General features: G+C 34.9%; 1 protein-coding gene across 1 annotated transcript; it reads right to left on the bottom strand.

The window, feature by feature from the left end:
- Positions 1 to 362: 362 nt before the first annotated feature.
- Positions 363 to 19,930, bottom strand: LOC141550318 (uncharacterized). Its single transcript, XM_074280830.1, has 6 exons — positions 19,796 to 19,930; positions 13,986 to 14,487; positions 11,414 to 11,499; positions 4,130 to 4,256; positions 3,492 to 3,587; positions 363 to 2,048 (listed from the first exon to the last, which is right to left on the bottom strand). Exons 2-6 carry the CDS (start codon positions 14,383 to 14,385, stop codon positions 463 to 465), a joined length of 2,295 nt encoding a protein of 764 aa, XP_074136931.1. The 5' UTR covers positions 14,386 to 14,487; positions 19,796 to 19,930; the 3' UTR covers positions 363 to 462.

The following is a 19,930-nucleotide window of genomic DNA, read 5'->3' as shown; positions in this document are numbered from 1 at the left end:
GAAGTTAGAGACGTGGGGATTGCTAGGGCAGAATGTTGTATGTATTGTCAGAGGCAGTCACTATACTGAATGTTTGCACTTGTTTTTCTCGAGGGAATGTCCAATCTGGAGAATTTTTCCCCTAGAAATGACAGTAATATAAAGTTAAAGGACATAAATAGATCATATTTTTAAAAGATAAAAGGCCAAGCCAGTGAGTTTGACTTCTATCTTTTGCAGAAAGTGTTCTAGAACACTTTACTAAGGCATGACTTGTGAACAGTTTCAAAAACAAGTATTATTTAAAGTAAAAATATATTTATCACAACAGGTCATGCCAGACTAAAATGGTTTTTTCTTTTTCTCCTTTTTTCTTTTTTAACTGAACAATTGTAGATCAGAGTGATGCTTTAGACATAAGCTAGATTTTGGCAAAATATTTTACTTTGAATAAACTCAAAAAACATTAGTTACACATGTACCCTATGCAAGGCTTTTATCTCCAGCATGAATTCTTTGATGTTGAGTAAGATTTGGTTTCTGGGTAAAGCTTTTGCCACAGTCATTACATTTATAAGGTTTCTCTCCAGAATGAATTCTCTGATGTCGAGTAAGATTAGCTTGCTTGGTAAAAGCTTTACAACATTCATTACATTTATAGGGTTTTTCTCCAGAATGAATTTTCTGATGTTGAGTAAGGATCACTCGCTTGGTAAAGGCTTTTCCACATTCATTACATTTATAGGGTTTCTCTCCAGAATGAATTCTTTGATGAATATTAAGTTGTAAAATATAACTGTAGGCTTTCTCACATTCATTGCATTTAAATGGTTTCTCTTCAATATGAGTATGCTGATGTTGAGTAAGATTTGACCGTTTAGTAAAAGCTTTTCCACATTCATTACATTTAAAGGGTTTCTCGCCAGAATGAATTTTCTGATGTTGAGTAAGAATTGTCCTTTGGGTGAAGGCTTTCCCACATTCATTGCATTTATAAGGTTTTTCTCCAGAATGAATTATTTGATGAAGATTAAGCTGTGAAACCTGGATGAAAGCTTTCTCACATTCATTACACTTAAATGGTTTTTCTCCAACGTGAATAAGTTGATGTTGAGTAAGGTGTGCTCTTTGTGAGAAGGCTTTCTCACAATCGTTACATTTATAGGGTTTCTCTCCTGAATGAATTCTCTGATGTCGAGTAAGATTTGCCCATTTGGTAAAGGCTTTACCACATTCATTACATTTATAGGCTTTCTCTCCAGAATGAATTCTTTGATGAAGATTAAGTTGTGAAACAGAACTGTAGGCTTTCCCACATTCATTACACTTAAAGGGTTTTTCTTCAATATGGGTATGCTGATGTTGAAAAAGGTGTGTCCTCTGGAAAAAGGCTCTCCCACATTGATTGCACTTAAATGGTTTCTCTCCAATATGAGTAAGCTGATGCTGTGTAAGATGTGTCCTTTGTGTGAAAGCTTTCCCACATTCATCACATTTATAAGGCTTCTCTCCAGAATGAATTCTTTGATGTCGAGTAAGATTCGCCCACTTGGTGAAAGCTTTCCCACATTCATTACATGTATAGGATTTCTCTGCAGAATGATGGGTAGAGCAAAGTTTCAACTGTGAAATAGGTTTAAAGGGTTTCTCAAATTCATTATATGTAAAAGATTTCTGTGCTGTGTAGATTCTTGGGCATTTAGTTAGTTGTGAATTATCTTTGAAACACTTTCCATGAATATTATACTTATAAACACCATTTAGTATGGGAACTTTCTGTTGAGTAATAAGGATTGATCTCAGGTCAAAGTGTCTTTCAAACTCATTACTTTCAGAGATTTCTTCCTTACTCAGAGTTACCTCGTGTGTGATCATCACTTGCTTCAAATGATTCTCTTGTTGGCTCTGTTCCTTCACTAATGGGCCTTGAAATTTAAAGGTTTCTTCTAATTTGGAGTCCCAGGAACTATGTCTTGTAGGTCTTTCCATTATTATCCTCTGAGATAGTTTTCCTACAGAAGTTTCCCATTTTGAAAGTGGCTCCTTTGCTTCAAGATCAGTGTCAAAATCTGAAAGAAATGAAAAAAAAATGTATCCTGTATTAGAAGAAAACTATTGTGTGAATAAGAAATGAAAAATGTCTATTTTGAAATAACTCATATTTCTATAGATGTATGATGGTTGATATAGAACTTTGCTTACAACTATGAGGGCAGTAATATCAATTACAATTATCAGTATTTTTTAGATGAGTAAACTGAGGCTCAAAGAGATTAAACGATTTGTCTATAGTCACATGACCAATAAATAAGTGAGCTGGCACTTAATACAACTCTCCCAAGCCTAAGAGCTCTCTCTCACTAATGTGAGTATAGGTTTTTTTAATTATATTCTTCAAAAGAACTTTGGAAAACCAAAAATGCTGAATTATCCTCATTTGCAGTATTCAATACAAGCTTGGAATTCATGATGAGGTTCTGAAGAAGAAAAAATAAGCAAGGAGATAGGCTTAACAAAAGAAAATGTGATAAAATATCAAGAAGGATACACAGGTAGAGGCAGGATAGAATCTAAAATTTAAATCTATTTTACATCTGACCCTTTTCTACTATATCTTATTATAGCAGCAATATATCATCAGAACACAAGCTCTTGATGCCCTTCATCCTCACATATAAAGTAAATTGAAACTACCAGGCCAAAAAGTATAGAGGAACCTCAAAAAGTAGTGTCTTTCTCTTCACAAGAGATCTTTAAGCATATGCTGAATAGTTACATGTTGTTTAAATCATAGCAAGTTTTCTCATTCAATAAAAATAACATTTATTTGCTAGGCAATGTGCTAAGCATTTTACAATTGTTAACTTGTTTGTTTGCTAACAACAATCCTGAGAAATTAGGTGTTATTATTATTGCCATTTTATAGATGAAAAAACAAGAAGTAAACAGATATTAAGTATCTTGCCCAGCATCACACTGCTAGAAAGTATCTGAGGCTGGATTTGAATTCAGATCTTCCTAACTCCAAGCCCAGTACTCTTATCATTTTGCCTTCTAGATTCTCTTCATATTCAAGAATAGGTTGGACTAGAGGGTTTCTAGTTTCTGGGTCATATTCTGACATTCTGTGATTCTGCTCAACACCATCAAATAAGAAAGAAAGATTGAAAATGAATATGAGAGATGAAACATGAGAGAATATGAATCCTACATTTAGTAAAAGAAATAAAAAATAACTCATAAAATCAGTTTTTACCAAGTAATGAGAGCTAAAGCTAGATTCAAGGAAATCAATTAAGGAATAGGAATTAAGCAAATAGAGACAATGGACACAATATATTAAGACAATAAAATATATAGGCATCAAGCCAGTTAAAATCAACCCTTTCCATTGTCCTGAAACATTTAAAAAAGAGCTTCATGAGTCAAAATTTCAAAGATATTTTCTCCCTGATTAACTTCTTTAGTGTTTATTTGTAGTAAATAACCATGTTAGTTTTTCATTAACTCACATGGACAGATAGCTCTTGAGGCTTCATTCTCCAGTGTCCATGGCATTTCCCCACATTCTAATTGGGAGATCACATCTGGTTTGGGAATTGAAAGCCCTGCCAAGGAGAGAAAAGTCAAATTGATATTTATGCTGTGGGAAAAGTCATTTCAGAATACAATTCAAAGTTTATCATAATCAGGAAAGAAAGAATATGCTAAAACTAAGAACAGTTCAAATGACTTCTGAAAAGTATTTGGCACTAATGTTTCTATATGTATGGAGGACAGATTATGAAATTGATTTAGATTCAGAAAGGAACTTAGATTATCTGCCCTTTCTTCCAGAGGGCCACAAGGACCTCACCCTCAGAGGTATTTGTCTCGGGCCCTTCTTTGGCAAAAAATCCTAGACACAAGGAAGAAAAAGATGGAAACATGGCAGTAGTGGGACAGCAAAGGGTAATGACACTGCCTCATTTTTGGTTTTATAAGGAATAGAGGTGAAAAACATCGAAAAGGTCCAAAAAGTATTAAGAATCCCCAATTTTGAAACTTAAGGCAAAATTCAGATAAGTACTTCTTATATTTCATATTCTTTAGAGAATTAGAACATAAAACAACCATAAATAAAGACTTTGAGTCATAGGAGAAGATTTACCAAGAAAAATCAGATTCCTATAGTTCTCCAGAAGCACTTCCTTGTAGAGATCTTGCTGAACAGGAGCCAGTTGAGTCCACTCTTCCCAAGTGAAGTCTGGATCCACATCTTTGAATGTCACTAATTCCTGAAACATCAAAGACATTTGTTCTTTCCCACAATTAGCTCTTTATTTTTAGGGGAGACTGGCAGTATTGGAAAAATGGAGTATACAGTGATGTTCTCATTATTAAAGGACACAAAATAGCCCCAAATCATTTGTTAATTGAAGAACTATATAAATGCTAGGTGGTATTATTTCATCACATGTAACCCTTGTCAGACTTGGTGGTAGAATTAAAAGAACATCTACAATACTTGATCTTACTTAGATCACCTAGTCCAAATGATACATAGAAGATCTCCTCCATTCTAATATCCCCTTCCACTGAGCTTATGGAATTTCCTGGCTAAAGAGATTAAAAATGCCTTCAGCACTGAACCTTATCTTCACAACTTCAATAGAAAGCCTAGCTCTCCCTAATTCTACTATTTTAATCAATGCTTTTCTCCTGGAAGAAACCCAATTTCTTCTATTATTCCAGAGATAATGTGGAAGTCATTCCACTCTCAGGACCAGGTCTAATCCTCTGACCTCTTTCCACTTGCTTTCCATCTCACATTACTCTCTCCGACTTGCTAATATCAAGCTATCACCGCTAAATAGCAAATTTGAGTTTATTAGATTTTAAGCATGGAGCTCTCCATCTTTCTACTCTACCCCTTTCCTTGTAAGACTTGCATCACATTCCTATTTTTAGTGTTACTCAATGAAATGAAGTTTATTTTACTTCAAATTCTGATGTACCTGTGTTTTCCTGATTTCATTTCTTAACAGTGCAAACTGCAAAATATCTATATATCTTTTCTCAATCTTGTAATTCTTGTCCAAATTCTTCCACAAACCCTTCTAAAGCATCTATTCAATATGTCAGAGACTTTGTTTTCCTGATATTTTATGGAAATGAATGAAAACTCTGAGATATTGATGTATATATTTCACTCTCTTTATGTAGCTGGTCTATCTCTCTCTCTTTCGTTCTCTCTCTCTCTCTCTTTTTGCTCACAGGTATTCTAGTTATTGTTGATGCTGAAGCTAATTACCTTCACTTTTTATCTTTTTTTTTTTTTGAGTAACTGTAAATTTGATATTGCTGGATTTGGTACTTCAATAAAACCAATTACACAAACTACTAGAGAAAATTAGAGAAAATGAAAGAGGATAACTTTAACAACCATAATTATAAGAAGTAATTTGTATGTAGAGAAAAATGTTAGAGAAAAATCACAAGATTGAAAGTCTATTTTGATAATTTAAAATTTTAAAGGTGAACTAAACTATGATAGCTGCAATTCTTTTTTTTTTTTTTTTTTCCCTGAGGCTGGGGTTAAGTGACTTGCCCAGTATCACACAGCTAGGAAGTGTTAAGTACCTGAGACCAGATTTGAACTCGGGTCCTCCTGAATTCAAGGCTGGTGCACTATCCACTGCGCCACCTAGCTGCCCCCATTCATTCTTTAATGTCTGGTTTTTGACTGCTTTGAATCATTCCATAAATATGCAATAATATTTCCTACTTAATATTTTTGTAGCTGCAAGTATTACTCCTTTCATTATGAAACAAAATGACATTGCAAAGTACAAAATCATAGATAATACCCATATTTATATATGCTGTATTGATAGTTCTACTTCCATGCAACATTTCTTCCTTAGTATATTAATTGCTTGTATAATAAGCTTTAGATGTTGGAGATTGGCTCAGGAGATAAACATTTAGGCTAAAAATTTATAAAATAGTTGAACTATATGGACATTAATTTGGAAATACCCAAGAAAAGCTTAATCCTGCAATTCCATTACTGGATACATATCCCAAGAAAGTCGAGGACAAAATACCAAAATATTCATAGCACAAGTGAAATAACAAGAGTCAAAAGAATATTATACACAATAGTTGCAACAATATAAATGAAGAATCACCAAACAAAGCTAAATTGGGTAAATGGAAATCCAATGATGGTACTGGACAACACCACATCTGATGGGGAAGGTATATATTTTCTATATCATAAGAAACAGTTATTTTACCAAGTGTTTTGTTTTGACAATAAAGGGAAGAATTCCTTCCCTCTTAGAAAGAGTGGTGATATAATGGTAAAAGGTATCCAAGAATACATTAAAAAAGCATATTCTGAAATTCTACCGAAACTGATGGAGGGAAACCCTGAAACTCTAAAGCTCCTTGAAGGAGAAATTCTCCTTGAACCCTGCCTCTTTGAGACCTGCCCCAGGGAACCAAGATAAAGATGGGGCTAATTGAGTCCCTGGAGAATTCCAACCCTATTGAATTAAAGATCAAACCTAAAAACTCATTCAATTCTATTCAATTCCAGCTCAAGCCCATCCAACCCCCATCAAGAGCAAACACTAGCCTGTAGCCAAGGCTTCTATTATAAAAAGAGCCAACTTGGGATTCAGTCCTTGCAGAGGACCTAACATGCCATGCCATGCATAGCAGCAACCTCTCCCCACTGAAATAATATTCTTCAGTGTTACCCTCCCTTTATCTTTCTCACTTATTTTCTTAACAAGACTTTATACCTCTCTTTTCTCTACTAGAAACTTTACTTCTCTGCTGAGACTTTGCCACTAAGGAATTCAGTCTTTCTATTCAATGCATAGCAAAGATTGACTTCCCAATGCCAATAATAAACTTCTTTTTACCAATCTAGCTTTTTGGGTTGATAAATTCCTTTATGAAGGACCTCTGCGCTTCCTGAAGGGAGTTCCCATAACTCCCTGCCATGTGCCAAATCCTAAGGGGATTTAGGGGAGCCAAACCTCTTCATTTGGTTCCCTGAACCCCAAACCTGCCACTAACCTCATCATTTAATTCCCTGACCACCAGGAACCCTAATCTCATCATTTGGTTCTCTAACCAGGAACCCCCAAATCTAGAACTCATCAAAACAATAGACTTACAAATGAAATTATAGAATAAAAGAAAAATGTTTTTTAAGGATTATCAGGCAGTATGGATGAAATATAATCATTTCTAAGTTGAAAATGCCTCTTCCAAAAAATGTAGACTTCTACATATTTATTCCTATACCTGAAATATTTTTGTTTACTGATTTTTTAATTAATTTTATAATTATAATTTTTTGACAGTACATATGCATGAGTAATTTTTTTTTTACAATATTATCCCTTGTATTCATTTTTCCAAATTTTCCCTTCTCTCTCTCTACTCCCTCCCCTAGATGACAGGCAATCCCATACATATTAAGTATAACCTATTTTCTTGTTGCACGGTAAGAATTGAATTCCAAAGGTATAAGTAACCTGGATAGAAAGACAGTGCAAACAGTTTACATTCAATTCCCAGTGTTCCTTCTCTGGGTGTAGTTGTTTCTGTCCATCATTGATCAACTCGAAGTAAATTGGATCTTCTTTATGTTGAAGATATCCATTTCAATCAGAATATATCTTCACACAGTATTGTTGTTGAAGTGTATAGTGATCTCCTGGTTCTGCTCATTTCACTCAGCATCAGTTCATGTAAGTCTCTCCAAACCTCTCTGTATTCATCCTGCTGGTCATTTCTTACAGAGCAATAATATTCCATAACATTCATATACCATAATTTACCCAACCATTCTCCAATTAATGGACATCCATTCATTTTCCAGTTTCTAGCCACTACAAAAAGAGCTGCCACAAACATTTTAGCACATATAGGTCCCTTTCCCATCTTTAATATTTCTTTGGGATATAAGCCCAGTAGTAGCACTGCTGGATCAAAGGGTATGCACAGTTTGATAACTTTTTGAGCATAGTTCCAAATTGCTCTCCAGAATGGCTGGATTCTTTCACAACTCCACCAACAATGCATCAGTGTCCCAGTTTTCCCACATCCCCTCCAAGATTCATCATTATTAGTTCCTGTTATCTTAGCCAATCTGACAGGTGTGTAGTGGTATCTCAGAGTTGTCTTAATTTGCATTTCTCTGATCAATAGTGATTTATATCTGAAATATTTAAAACTTTTATTAGTGTTGTTATTTTTGTTAAATCACTTAGATTTGTTTTGTATTGTTGATGAATAAAGCTTAAAGAAAGACTTTAGGGGAAGGTGGCAGAGTAGGTTAGAAAACTTTAAGCTCTCCAAATTTCCTCCACAAAAAAAAAACAAAAAAAAAAACAAAACCCAACCTCCAAAAAAACTACAAAATATTACCTCAGAGCAGCAGAAATAAACATGGGGTGAACAATTGTCCTTCTAAGACATTTTGAGAAGGCTCCAGAAAAGACCCGGAACTCTAGGAGTGGAGGTTTAGCTAAATACTTCCAGGCCCACTCTGCAGAATTAACAAACAACAGGATTGGAAGGCAGTCTCTGCCTTAAGAACTTTCACCTGACAGTTGAATAAGACTGAAGGACCTTCTACTGTCAAGGGATGCCAAGTATAGTTGGATTGAACAGGTATGTTCTTGGCTGTAGCTTCTATCAGGAGAAGGAACTAGCACACGCCTGATGAGTGCAATAGCAGAGGAGTGGGGACCCTGCTGGCTAGGGCCATTTGTAGGAGAACAGAGTCTATAGTTTCTGCTCCAGAGAAGAGAGGACAGTTGTAGTTTTTAGCTACCAAAGGCACTATAAGTAGCTGGGGGGGGGGGGCCCTAGAAATGCTTTAGGAGTAGAGAGGAGAACCTAAGGCTGGGTCCTGAGACAGATCTTAGAAAATAATAGTAAGAAAGACTTGAGTCTTTCCCTTAAATGCTCCCTTGATCAGGGCAGATTTCATATGTGAAATATTATATATCATCAGATACAGTTGCAGTATTGGTTTATTTTGCTTAATTGTTTTTCTTTGTTACAAAAGGGGGTAAAAGAGTATTCTGCTAAAGGAAGGCAATTAGTCTGAAAACAAAATGCATTACTTTTTATCACCACTACTATTTAACAGTCCCAGAAATGCTTGTTTTTAACAAAAGGACAAAAATGAGAATCAAAGGAATAAACAAAAGCAAAAAAAAAAAAAAAAATTAACACTTTTTACAAATTATATGATTTTTCTTAGAAGCTACCATCAGTCAATAAATTAAAACAATGAATTAAGTAAAGTTGTAGGACTATAAAATAAATCCATATAAATCATCAGATTTTGGTATAATTATCAGCAAAACCCAATCAGAAGAGAAAGAAGAAATTCCATTCAAAATAACTAGAGAAGATACGAGAAATACACACACACACACACACACAAATAAAATATATGAAAAAATTTGTATCTACCAACATATAACCAGGAGCTATATGAATTCAATAATAAAATACAATTTTTAGGGGGGAAAAGACATAAATAACTAGAGAAATGCTATCAATATCAGAAAATGACAATAAATTAATTTGCTTATTTAAATGACGATCAAATTTGAAAAGAATCAATTTTTAAGGTAGAACAAATAATAATGACATTTCGTCTGGAGGTACAAAAGATCAAGTTCAAGGGAAGTCATGAGAAAAATAATAAGGAAAATCACTACCAGATCTCAAACAATTTGGTACCAGTTAAAACTAGTTAAAACCTAGTTAAAACTAGGTTGAGCATGTATGTTGAACACAAATCAACATTTCATACCACTATCAAAATAAACTTCAAATGGATTCATGACTTAGACATAAAAGCTTACATCATAAGCAAATTTTAGAAAAGTAAAGAAGAAATCATCTTTCAGTTTACAGAGGAAGAATAACTAAACAAGTGATAAGAGAGTATCACAAAATTAAATGGGCAATTTTGATTATACAAAGTGTAAAAATTTTAGCACAAATATAATGTGGCTACAATTAGGAAAAAAAAGTAACTGAGGAAAAATCTGTGAAGTAATTTTCTCTGATAAAAGTCTTATATGCAAAATATATAAGGAATTGATTCAAATTTATAAATCAAAGAAACAGTGGAAAATAAACATTAGGAAGTTATTCTTAGATTTATAAGTAAATTATCAAAGCATATGAACGGCAAACCCAAGCTAACAATAACCAGAAGAAAAAAAATATTCCACATCACTAATGGTTTGAAAAATGTAAATTAAAACAATCCTGAGGTTTCACTTCATATCTATAAAACTGGCAAATATGAGAAAAGAAAAAAATGATAAAAATTGGAGGGATTATGAGAAAACAGGCACATTGCTAGTAGAGCTATGAATTGGTTGGGTCATTATGGAAAGCAATTTGGAACTATGAACCCAAAGTTATCACACTATAGTTTAAGTTCATCAAAGTTATTAAATCATATCAAAATATATCAACTATGCCACTATTACAACTATACTTTAAAGAAATTAAATAAAAAGTAAAAAGACCTATATATTTTAAAAGTGTTCATTATAGCTCTTTTCATAATAGTGAAAAGCTGTAAATTGGGGGAGGGTATTTACCAGTGAGGATTTAATGGCTGAACAAATTTTGGCATATAAATAATATACTATTTTGCCATAAGAAATGACAAAAAATGGATAGTTTCAGAAGAAACCAGGAAGATGACTATGATTTGATGTAAAATGAAATGGAATCAGAGAACAATTTATAAAATGACATTGTAGAGAAAAAAACAACTTTGAGAGACTTTAGAATTATGATTAATATAAAACACAAGTACAAAGGAATGAAAATGAATTATGTACCAACCTATTGACAGAGGCAGCAGACATAAAATCCAGAATCAGACATGCATATTTGAACATGGCCTATGCAAGAATTTGTTTTGTAGGATGATGCTTACTGAGTGTAAGAATTTTAAAAAAAATTATTGTATTTGGAGTATGGGGGATATGGGAAGGAGAGACTTTTTAAAGGTGTTAATAATATTTAGAAAATATACTGTTATACTTTAATAAACACTGAATATGAAGAATCAAAGAAAGATGTCTATACTTGAGGCAGCTGGGTGTTATAGTTGATAGAGTACTGATCTAGAGTCAGAAAGAACTGAGTTCAAATGTGGTCTCATATAATTTACTCAGGCAAGTCACTTAATCTCTGTTTTTCTCAGTAAAATCAGAGATTATCATGGCACCTACTTTCCAGGGCTGTTGTGATTATCAAATGAGATAATATTTGTAAATGCTTACCACAGTGTCTGGAACACAGAAGATGTTACTTAATGCTAGTTATTATTACACTGGCAGCCAAGATGGTATTTTTAAGAAAAAGAAAGAACTCAATTCACCTGAAATCTATCTACTGGAAGCACAGTAGACTTTTCCTCTTCTATGCTTCCCTTTTGGAGAAGAGCAGGATCTTGAGAACTTACAGCTGGGAAGAAAAAAGGATGCAATAAATATTACATGAAACTCTGCCTTTGTATCTGTGATTATAACATGTTTCCAGGGACAGAATTTTGCTTAAGAACTAACACATAGCTGATTTTACAGTTCTGTCTTCCATACAATTTTGCTACTATAGAATGCTCTACATTTAAAGACAATTCTCAATTATATAGAATGCGGAATGAACAAATTTACCTGTTTCCTTACAAATAGCTTCATATTAAAAGTTAATATCTTGTATTGATCAGCCAGAAAATGTACTCTGTAGGACAGGATGAGAATTAGAAAGCAAGGATCAAAATCAAGCTTACCTACTCTCTGGCTGTATGACTTGGAACAAATCAACTGATCACAGTATATCTCACTATACTTTAATTTTCTCATATGAAAAACTACCTGCTCTCTGTTTGACCCTGAACAAATGAACTGATCATACCATACATTTTCTCATATGTAAAGTTACCTACTCTCTAGCTGTATGACCCTGAACAAATCAATGATCAAATTATACACTAATTTTCTCACAATAATTACATCTGCCTTATTTATCTCATAAAGGCCTTATAGGATGAAAATATATTGTACAGGGAAAATGTTATTGTTGAGCCTCTTGTTCAGTTATTGATTTATGCATGGGTTGCCATAATTTCTTGGAAGGAAGCCTTGTGAGAGAATTTTATAGGAAGAAAGAGAATTTTGATTGTCTATTATATGTGTTCCTTTATAAGAACAGTCCACGAAGAATGCTCTCTTATTAAGTGACCATATACTTTGTACAAAGTAAATTGCAAAGAATGGAGTGGGAAGGATGACAACAGACACAGAAACAATATTGCTATTTAAAAGGTTCTCATTAACTATCTCCAGAGAATATATATAATCCAGAGACTATATATTTTCATCCTGACGAATCCACAAACTTTCTTTTACCTCTGAGGTTTCCCTCTTTCTCTCTGGGTTTTCTATTCTTTTCTTTTTTTTTTTTTTTTTTTTTTTTAATTTTTTATTTTATTTTATAATTATAACATTTTTTGACAGTACATATGCATGGGTAATTTTTTACAACATTATCCCTTGCACTTACTTCTATTCAGATTTTTTCCCTTCCTCCCCCAACCCCCTCCCCCAGATGGCAAGCAGTCTTATATATGTTAAATATATTACAGTATAATTTAGATACAATATATGTGTGTAGAACCGAATTTTTTGTTGCACAGGAAGAATTGGATTCAGAAGGTAAAAATAACAGTTTACATTCATTTCCCAGTGTTCCTTTTCTGGATGTAGCTGGTTCTGTCCATCATTAATCAATTGGAATTGGATTAGTTCTTCTCTATGTTGAAGAAATCCACTTCCATCAGCATACATCCTCATACAGTATCATTGTTGAAGTGTATAATGATCTTCTGGTTCTGCTCGTTTCACTCAGCATCAGTTGATGTAAGTCTCTCCAAGCCTCTCTGTATTTCTCCTGTTGGTCATTTCTTATAGAACAATAATATTCCATAACATTCATATACCATAGTTTACCCAACCATTCTCCAATTGATGGACATCCATTCATCTTCCAGTTTCTAGCCACTATGAAAAGGGCTGCCACAAACATTTTGGCACATACAGGACCCTTTCCCTTCTCTAGTAGTTCCTTGGGGTATAAGCCCAGTAGTAGTATGGCTGGGTCAAAGGGTATGCACATTTTGATAACTTTTTGGGCATAATTCCAGATTGCTCTCCAGAATGGTTGGATTCTTTCACAACTCCACCAACAATGCATCAGTGTCCCAGTTTTCCCACAGCCCCTCCAACATTCATCGTTATTTGTTCCTGTCATCTTAGCCAATCTGACAGGTGTGTAATGATACCTCAGAGTTGTCTTAATTTGCATTTCTCTGATCAATAGTGATTTGGAACACTCTTTCATATGAGTGGAAATAGTTTTAATTTCATCATCTGAAAATTGTCTGTTCATATCCTTTGACCATTTATCAATTGGAGAATGGCTTGATTTCTTATAAATTAAAGTCAATTCTCTGTATATTTTGGAGATGAGGCCTTTATCAGAACCTTTAACTGTAAAAATTTTTTCCCAATTTGTTACTTCCCTTCTAATCTTGTTTGCATTAGTTTTGTTTGTGCAGAAACTTTTTAACTTGGTGTAATCAAAATGTTCTATTTTGTGATCAATAATGGTCTCTAGTTCTCCCTTGGACACAAACTCCTTCCTCCTCCACAAGTCTGAGAGGTAAACCATCCCATGTTCCTCCAATTTATTTATGATTTCGTTCTTTATGCCTAAATCTTGGACCCATTTTGATCTAATCTTAGTATGTGGTGTTAAATGTGGGTCCATGCCTAGTTTCTGCCATACTAATTTCCAGTTTTCCCAGCAGTTTTTGTCTATTTTCTATTCTTTTGTATGTTTTCTATTCTTTTCTATGCTAAAGAGGCTTCCCTTCCTTCAGTAGCTCTCACCTTTCTCATCAAGTATTTGAGTCAAGTCTTCCACTAAGGTGATCACCTCCTCAATGTTCTCTGGATGCTGGGACTTCACCCAAATCCTGATTTCACTGGGCAAGATGGTCATAAATTGCTCCAACACCAGTAGCTCTAGGATCTGCTCCTTTGTGTGAATCTCTGGCCTCAGCCACTGAAGGCAGAGTTCCCAGAGGTGGTTCACAGCCTCCCGGGGTCCAGCCTTTTCTGAATATGGAAAATACCTGAAGTTCTGGCGAGAAGCCTCAGAGTTGAATTTCTCTCTTGTTAGAATGGTAATCTGATCCTTAGAGGCACCTTTTATCAACCTGTCTCCTTCATGTACGTCCAGAATATTGGGGCACAGAGGGACTGACATCATTTTATTCAGAGCCATCATCTCTCCATCTGATATTATAACACTGGGCTTCAGAGTTGTATTTCTGGAGGGAAATTAATTTCCTTCAGATTCAGAGTGGAGATCTGCATACATTCATGAGTACTGTAGAAAGAAATATATCATGGCTATTAGTAAGAGGGACCAATAATCAACATGCACTTATTAATATCATGCCAGGTATTGTAGACAGAATATAATGAATAAAACAATCCTTATTTGCATGGAGTTTATATTCTAGTGGAAGAGATAAATACATTATCTAATTATATGCAGAAAAAATAAAGAGAAAACCAAAATATGTTAAATACAAGGTAGTTTGGGTTCTAGCAGTTGAAGGGATCAGGAAAGGCCTTGTATAGAAGGTAGTGAGCTACATCCTGAAGAGGATTCTTTTTTTTTTTTAATTTTTTTTATTATAGCTTTTTATTTGCAATATATATGCATGAGTAATTTTTCAGGATTGACCCTTGCAAAAATTCTGTTTCAACTTTTCCCCTCCTTCCCCCCACCTCCTCCCCAGATGGCAGCTAAGTCAATACATGTTACATATGTATATGTTAAATGCAATATATGTATACATATCCATAGTTATTTTGCTGCACAAGAAAAATTGGACTTAGAAATAAGGTAAAATTAACCTGAGAAGAAATCAAAAATGCAAGCAGACAAAAACATAGGGAGTGGAAATGCTATGTTGTGGTTCATATTCATTTCCCAGAGTTCTTTTGCTGGGTGTAGCTGGTTCTCTTCATTATTGAACAAATGGAACTGATTTGGTTCATCTAATTTTTGAAAAGAGCCCCATCCATCAGAATTGATCATTATATAGTATTGTTGTTGAAGTATATAATGATTTCCTGGTCCTGCTCATTTCACTCAACATCAGTTCTTGTAAGTCTCTTCAGGCCTCTCTGAAATCATCCTGCTGGTCATTTCTTACAGAACAATAATATTCAATAATATTCATATACCACAATTTATTCAGCCATTCTCCAATTGATGGACATCAATTCAATTTCCAGTTTGTAGCCATTACAAAAAGGTCCACCACAAACAGTTTTGCACATACAGGTCTCTTTCCCTCCTGAAAAGGATTTTTAAGGTAGAGATGGAATTGCTGGAAATATACACAGAAGAGTAAGAGTATCTCCTCTCAAGAAGGTTACATTTTAATTGGGGACACAGTACATATAGAAGGTTTAAGCTGTAAGTTAAATGGAAGAGTCCTATGAACCTTAAGGTGAAATGGCAAAGCAGATGGCAAATGCCTCTTTTAAAATTAAAGTCATTTGCACTGATAAAATCCTATCAGTTTGTGATGCTAAATTATTTGATTGTATCAAAGGCTTTGATGGCAAGAACTTTCTTTTCTGGGTCTTCAATGGCTGTGGTTTTAGCACCTGCTAGAGCAATTAACAGTCTGTATCACTACAGGTATTGTTGCTTCCCAGGATGATGGCAGGGCATTGGGACAGAAACACTACTATTCCCAAAATTCTTGTTTTCAGGGTCCTGGACTATCTCCAAATAAAGAAAGATTTGGGCTATTTCAGATCATGGAAATTGAGTACATTGAAGAAGTGAGGTACTCAGTTTTCATGATATGATTCTGGAGGTAGATGGTGGTTAAGGTGATGGTGGTTGAGAGACCTTCTGGCATATGATACCTCCTGTCTCTCCTTTGGGATACCTTGCTACTTCAGGAAGACTGAGCCATAAGCAGAATTAGTACAATGGGAGGTGCTGCCATTCCTGTGCCTGTTCACATGTGGGTGGCAGTTGGTCAGCAATTGTTGGTTCTAGTGATGAGAAAGGCAGGCTTTTCTTCAAAATAATCTGTCATCCCAAAGATGGCTTTGAGGGTAGCCTGGAAACAGGTCCAATGGACTGAGGGGAACTGCTCAAAATCCCAAGTTATCTTCTTATGTACAAGGGAAGTGGCCCATTGGTGTCTCCTATTTCTCCCAAAGAGCTCCTTCAGAGCTTCACCAGGTTACCCTAGCTGTCCTGTTTTGAGCTAATGGTTGGCAGCTGATGGGCAGGGCTGGTAGCTGCCTTTCCAGATATTGGTCACAAGAGCTTGAAGAGAAACAGAGCTATTGGTGGTCTGTGAAGTGCTTTCTTTTCTAGCACCCCTGTGCCATCCACTAGTGGCAGCTGGACATCAGCTGTTCAGCTATTGCTTATGGTGATGAGGAAAGTGGGTCCTGCTCTACAATTATTATTCTCCTCAATGATGGTGGTAGGGGATGATTTAGAAGCAGGTCTGGTGGCTTGGAAGGCACTGCTATTTCCAAGGTTTTTATATTCAGGGACATTAAATACTTCCATAGGGAATCTGTTTGAGGGGAGAAGAGAGTCAAAGTAGTGGTTCTTTGACTTGGCTGGCATATGTTGCCTTCTGTTTCTCATCTGACATCTTTTTTCAGTTTCCAAATTTTGCCACATCTCTTAAAACTGATTATTTCCTTCCTCTCACACTGATAGCCCCTTAGTTCAACACCTCATCATTTCTCACATAGATTATTATAATAATTGTTACTTCTGATGGGAGATATTTCAGATGCAAAGAACAGAGAGAAAGGTGATTTGGTGGATTACTGAGTGAAGAAGGGAAAGTGATGTATTACTGGAAATATTGCTTGGGAACAAGTTAAGAAGTTATCCAAAAGCTCACAGAGGAGTTCACATTTTATACTAGATGCAATTGTCACTGGAATTTATGAAGAAGGAGAGTAGCATAATCAGACTCATGCTTAAAATAAATCAAAGAAAAAGGAAAAAAATCCTACATGTATAAAAATATTTATAGTAGCTCTTTATATGGTGCAAAAAACTGAAAACTGAAGGCATGTCCATTAACTGAGGAATGGCTGGAAAATTGTGGTATATGACTGTGATGTAATACTATTGTGATAAACAGGATGGTTTCAGGAAAATTTGGGAACACTTATACGAACTGATACAAAATGAAATGAGTAGACCCAGGAAATCTTTGAACATGATAACAAAAAATACTGTATGATGATCAATTTTGAATGACCTAGCTATCTGCACAATGATTTAGACAATTCTGAAAGAATTATATTGAAAAACATTACTCATCTCAAGAGAAAAATATAATGTAGTCTAAATATAAACCAAAGAGTACTTTCTGAAACTTTCATTTTCCTTTTTTTCATCTGTGTTCTCTTTTGCTAGATGGCTAATATAGAAATATGATTCATATGATTGCACATATATAACCTATATCAAAGTATTTGTCTTCTCAGAGAGCAGAGAAGGATCAGGGAAAGAAAGAATCTGGAACTCAAAAATCATTTTTAAAAATTAATTATTTTTATGTGATTGAAAAAAATAAAAACATTCTTAAAAAAATTTAAAAAGTAAGGTGCTTTGATAACAGTATTTAAAATGACATGGAATAAGGAGAGACTTGAAGAAGGGTTAGTTAGGATAAGGGTTCTTAGTCTTTTTTTTGTGTCACAGATATTTTCATTAGTTTGGTAAAGTCTATAAAGCTCAATTCAGAATAAGGTTTTTAAGTGAATTAACACAAATAAAATCATAAGAGAAAGCAATTATATTGAAATTATTATCAAACTTTTTTTTTAAAGTTCATGGATGCCAAGTTAAAACTACCTGGATTAGGGAGATGCTGTGATAATCTAAGATGTCAATGTGAAAGGAAGAAGCAATCAGCTGTAACAGATATGACAAGATTCTGAAACTGAGTGGATATATAGAATGAGTTAAATAGTAGAAAGAGACTAATTTAGAACCTGAAAGACTTTATGAATAAAGGTGCTTTCAAAAGAAATAGGGAAGTTTGGAAGAGGTGAGGGTTTTCTCCCAAGCTCAAAAAGATCCAGTGACTCTCTCTAACCTTCTTGATAAAATGCAAACTCCTTAGTTTAGCATTTAAAGTCCTTCACAATTTGGCCACAATCTACTCCTCCATAATCCCACTTCATACTCAAAGACCAGCCAGACTATTTGATATTTTTCACAGGTGACATTCCATTTCTCTCTACTTGCCTTTGCACAGGTTGTTCCCCACGCTTGGAATATATTCCCTCATCTCTTAAGTATCCCTACCACCTGTGAAAACTCAGTTCAAATGCTACTTCTTACTTAGGACCTCTCAGGCTAGTGTCTCTCCTTTGAAATTGCCTTGTATTTACTTCTTATATATATATTGTGTACTTATTGATACTTACTTCCTCTAAAACAATGTAAAGTCCCTAAGATTAGACATTTTTCATTTTCGAGTTTGTCCTCTGTATTTAAAAATGCTGGTTAACTGACTGGCTGAAATTTTACATTGCACATTACATTTTACATATTTCCACAACCACCTTTGTGGGGTAAACAATAGAAATCTTATTATATGCATTACACAGAAGTGAAAGAAGAAAGTAAAATTTACATAGATTATCTAACTAAAAGTTAATTCAGTAACAAGTAAGAAGAATTAGCACCATGACAAAAATCTCATGATTTCTGGAGTCCAGTGTTTTTTAATCCCAGAGAGTCAAATTCAGTCAAGTACTGGAGCCAGATTAAAATGTAATCAGGGAATGTTTTAAAAAGATATATAAGTATAATACAAAACAGATAATGCTAATTTCTACTTTCTTGTTTTTAATCTGAATTTGACACTATACTTTATACTATACTATGCTGCCTGTATTTAAAAATACACACATACAGATGAACACTAGTTCTGCATTCTAGCACACTATCCTAGCTTATGGCTAAAAAAGTACATATATTTTAACGGGGCCACAAGGACAGAAAAAATGTTTTTCTTCTTTGAAAAATAGCATATGTCACAGTGCTCTGTGCACAGTAGGAACTCCAAAACTATTATATGAATAAATGGGTTTGGCCATAAGCATACCACACGACACACACACACACACACACACACACACACACACACACACACACACACACACACACACACAATTTCTTGAATCAGCCTGCATACATCTATCAGTCAATCAACTGAACCACTACAAAACGGTTCTATTCCCAAGTGAGGGTATGGGAAAGTCCCCCCTCATTGTCCTTTCTCTCCGTCCGACCAGGGGATGAAGTGTTAGTTGAGAATCAGTTAGACCTTAGTTCAAATAGTGTCACTTAACGCGTTGTCTCAGTTTTCTCATTTATGAAATGAAGATAACGGCGCCTACCACACAGGGACTGGGCTGTGTATATGTGGAAATGGGATGTTAAGTGCTCTACAAACTTGAAAGCGTCCTATAAATGCTTATCATTGTCATTTTCTAAGTTCCCTTTCATCTACCCCCATCTCCAAACATAACCAAGGAATTTCTCTCACGACAGCAATAGCTGGGTCCGAAGACTGCAAAAATCCGGGGAGAGACGCCCTGGTTCACAGTACCTGTAGTTTGGGATCCCTCCGACTGTACAGGAAACAAACCCTGAGCCACTTCTAAAGGAATTGTCAATGTTATGGCGACTTTGATGCGCGCGCAGCCGCGCTATTGCGCGTCCGTCATCTCGGCCGGCGTTGACT

Source organism: Sminthopsis crassicaudata, chromosome 1, assembly GCF_048593235.1.
Source record: "Sminthopsis crassicaudata isolate SCR6 chromosome 1, ASM4859323v1, whole genome shotgun sequence".
NCBI lineage: Eukaryota > Metazoa > Chordata > Mammalia > Dasyuromorphia > Dasyuridae > Sminthopsis > Sminthopsis crassicaudata.
Note: the sequence above shows the minus strand (reverse complement) of the source record. Positions and strands in the feature narration are given on the sequence as shown.

Excerpts from the sequence above, each read along its gene's own strand:
- LOC141550318 (XM_074280830.1), bottom strand. The coding sequence starts at position 14,385 with ATGATGGCTCTGAATAAAATGATGTCAGTCCCTCTGTGCCCCAATATT. Across the intron at positions 11,500-13,985 it reads TCAAATACTTGATGAGAAAG|CTGTAAGTTCTCAAGATCCT; the intron begins GTGAGAGCTACT and ends TTTTCTTCCCAG. Across the intron at positions 3,588-4,129 it reads TAGGAATCTGATTTTTCTTG|GGCTTTCAATTCCCAAACCA; the intron begins GTAAATCTTCTC and ends TCTCCTTGGCAG.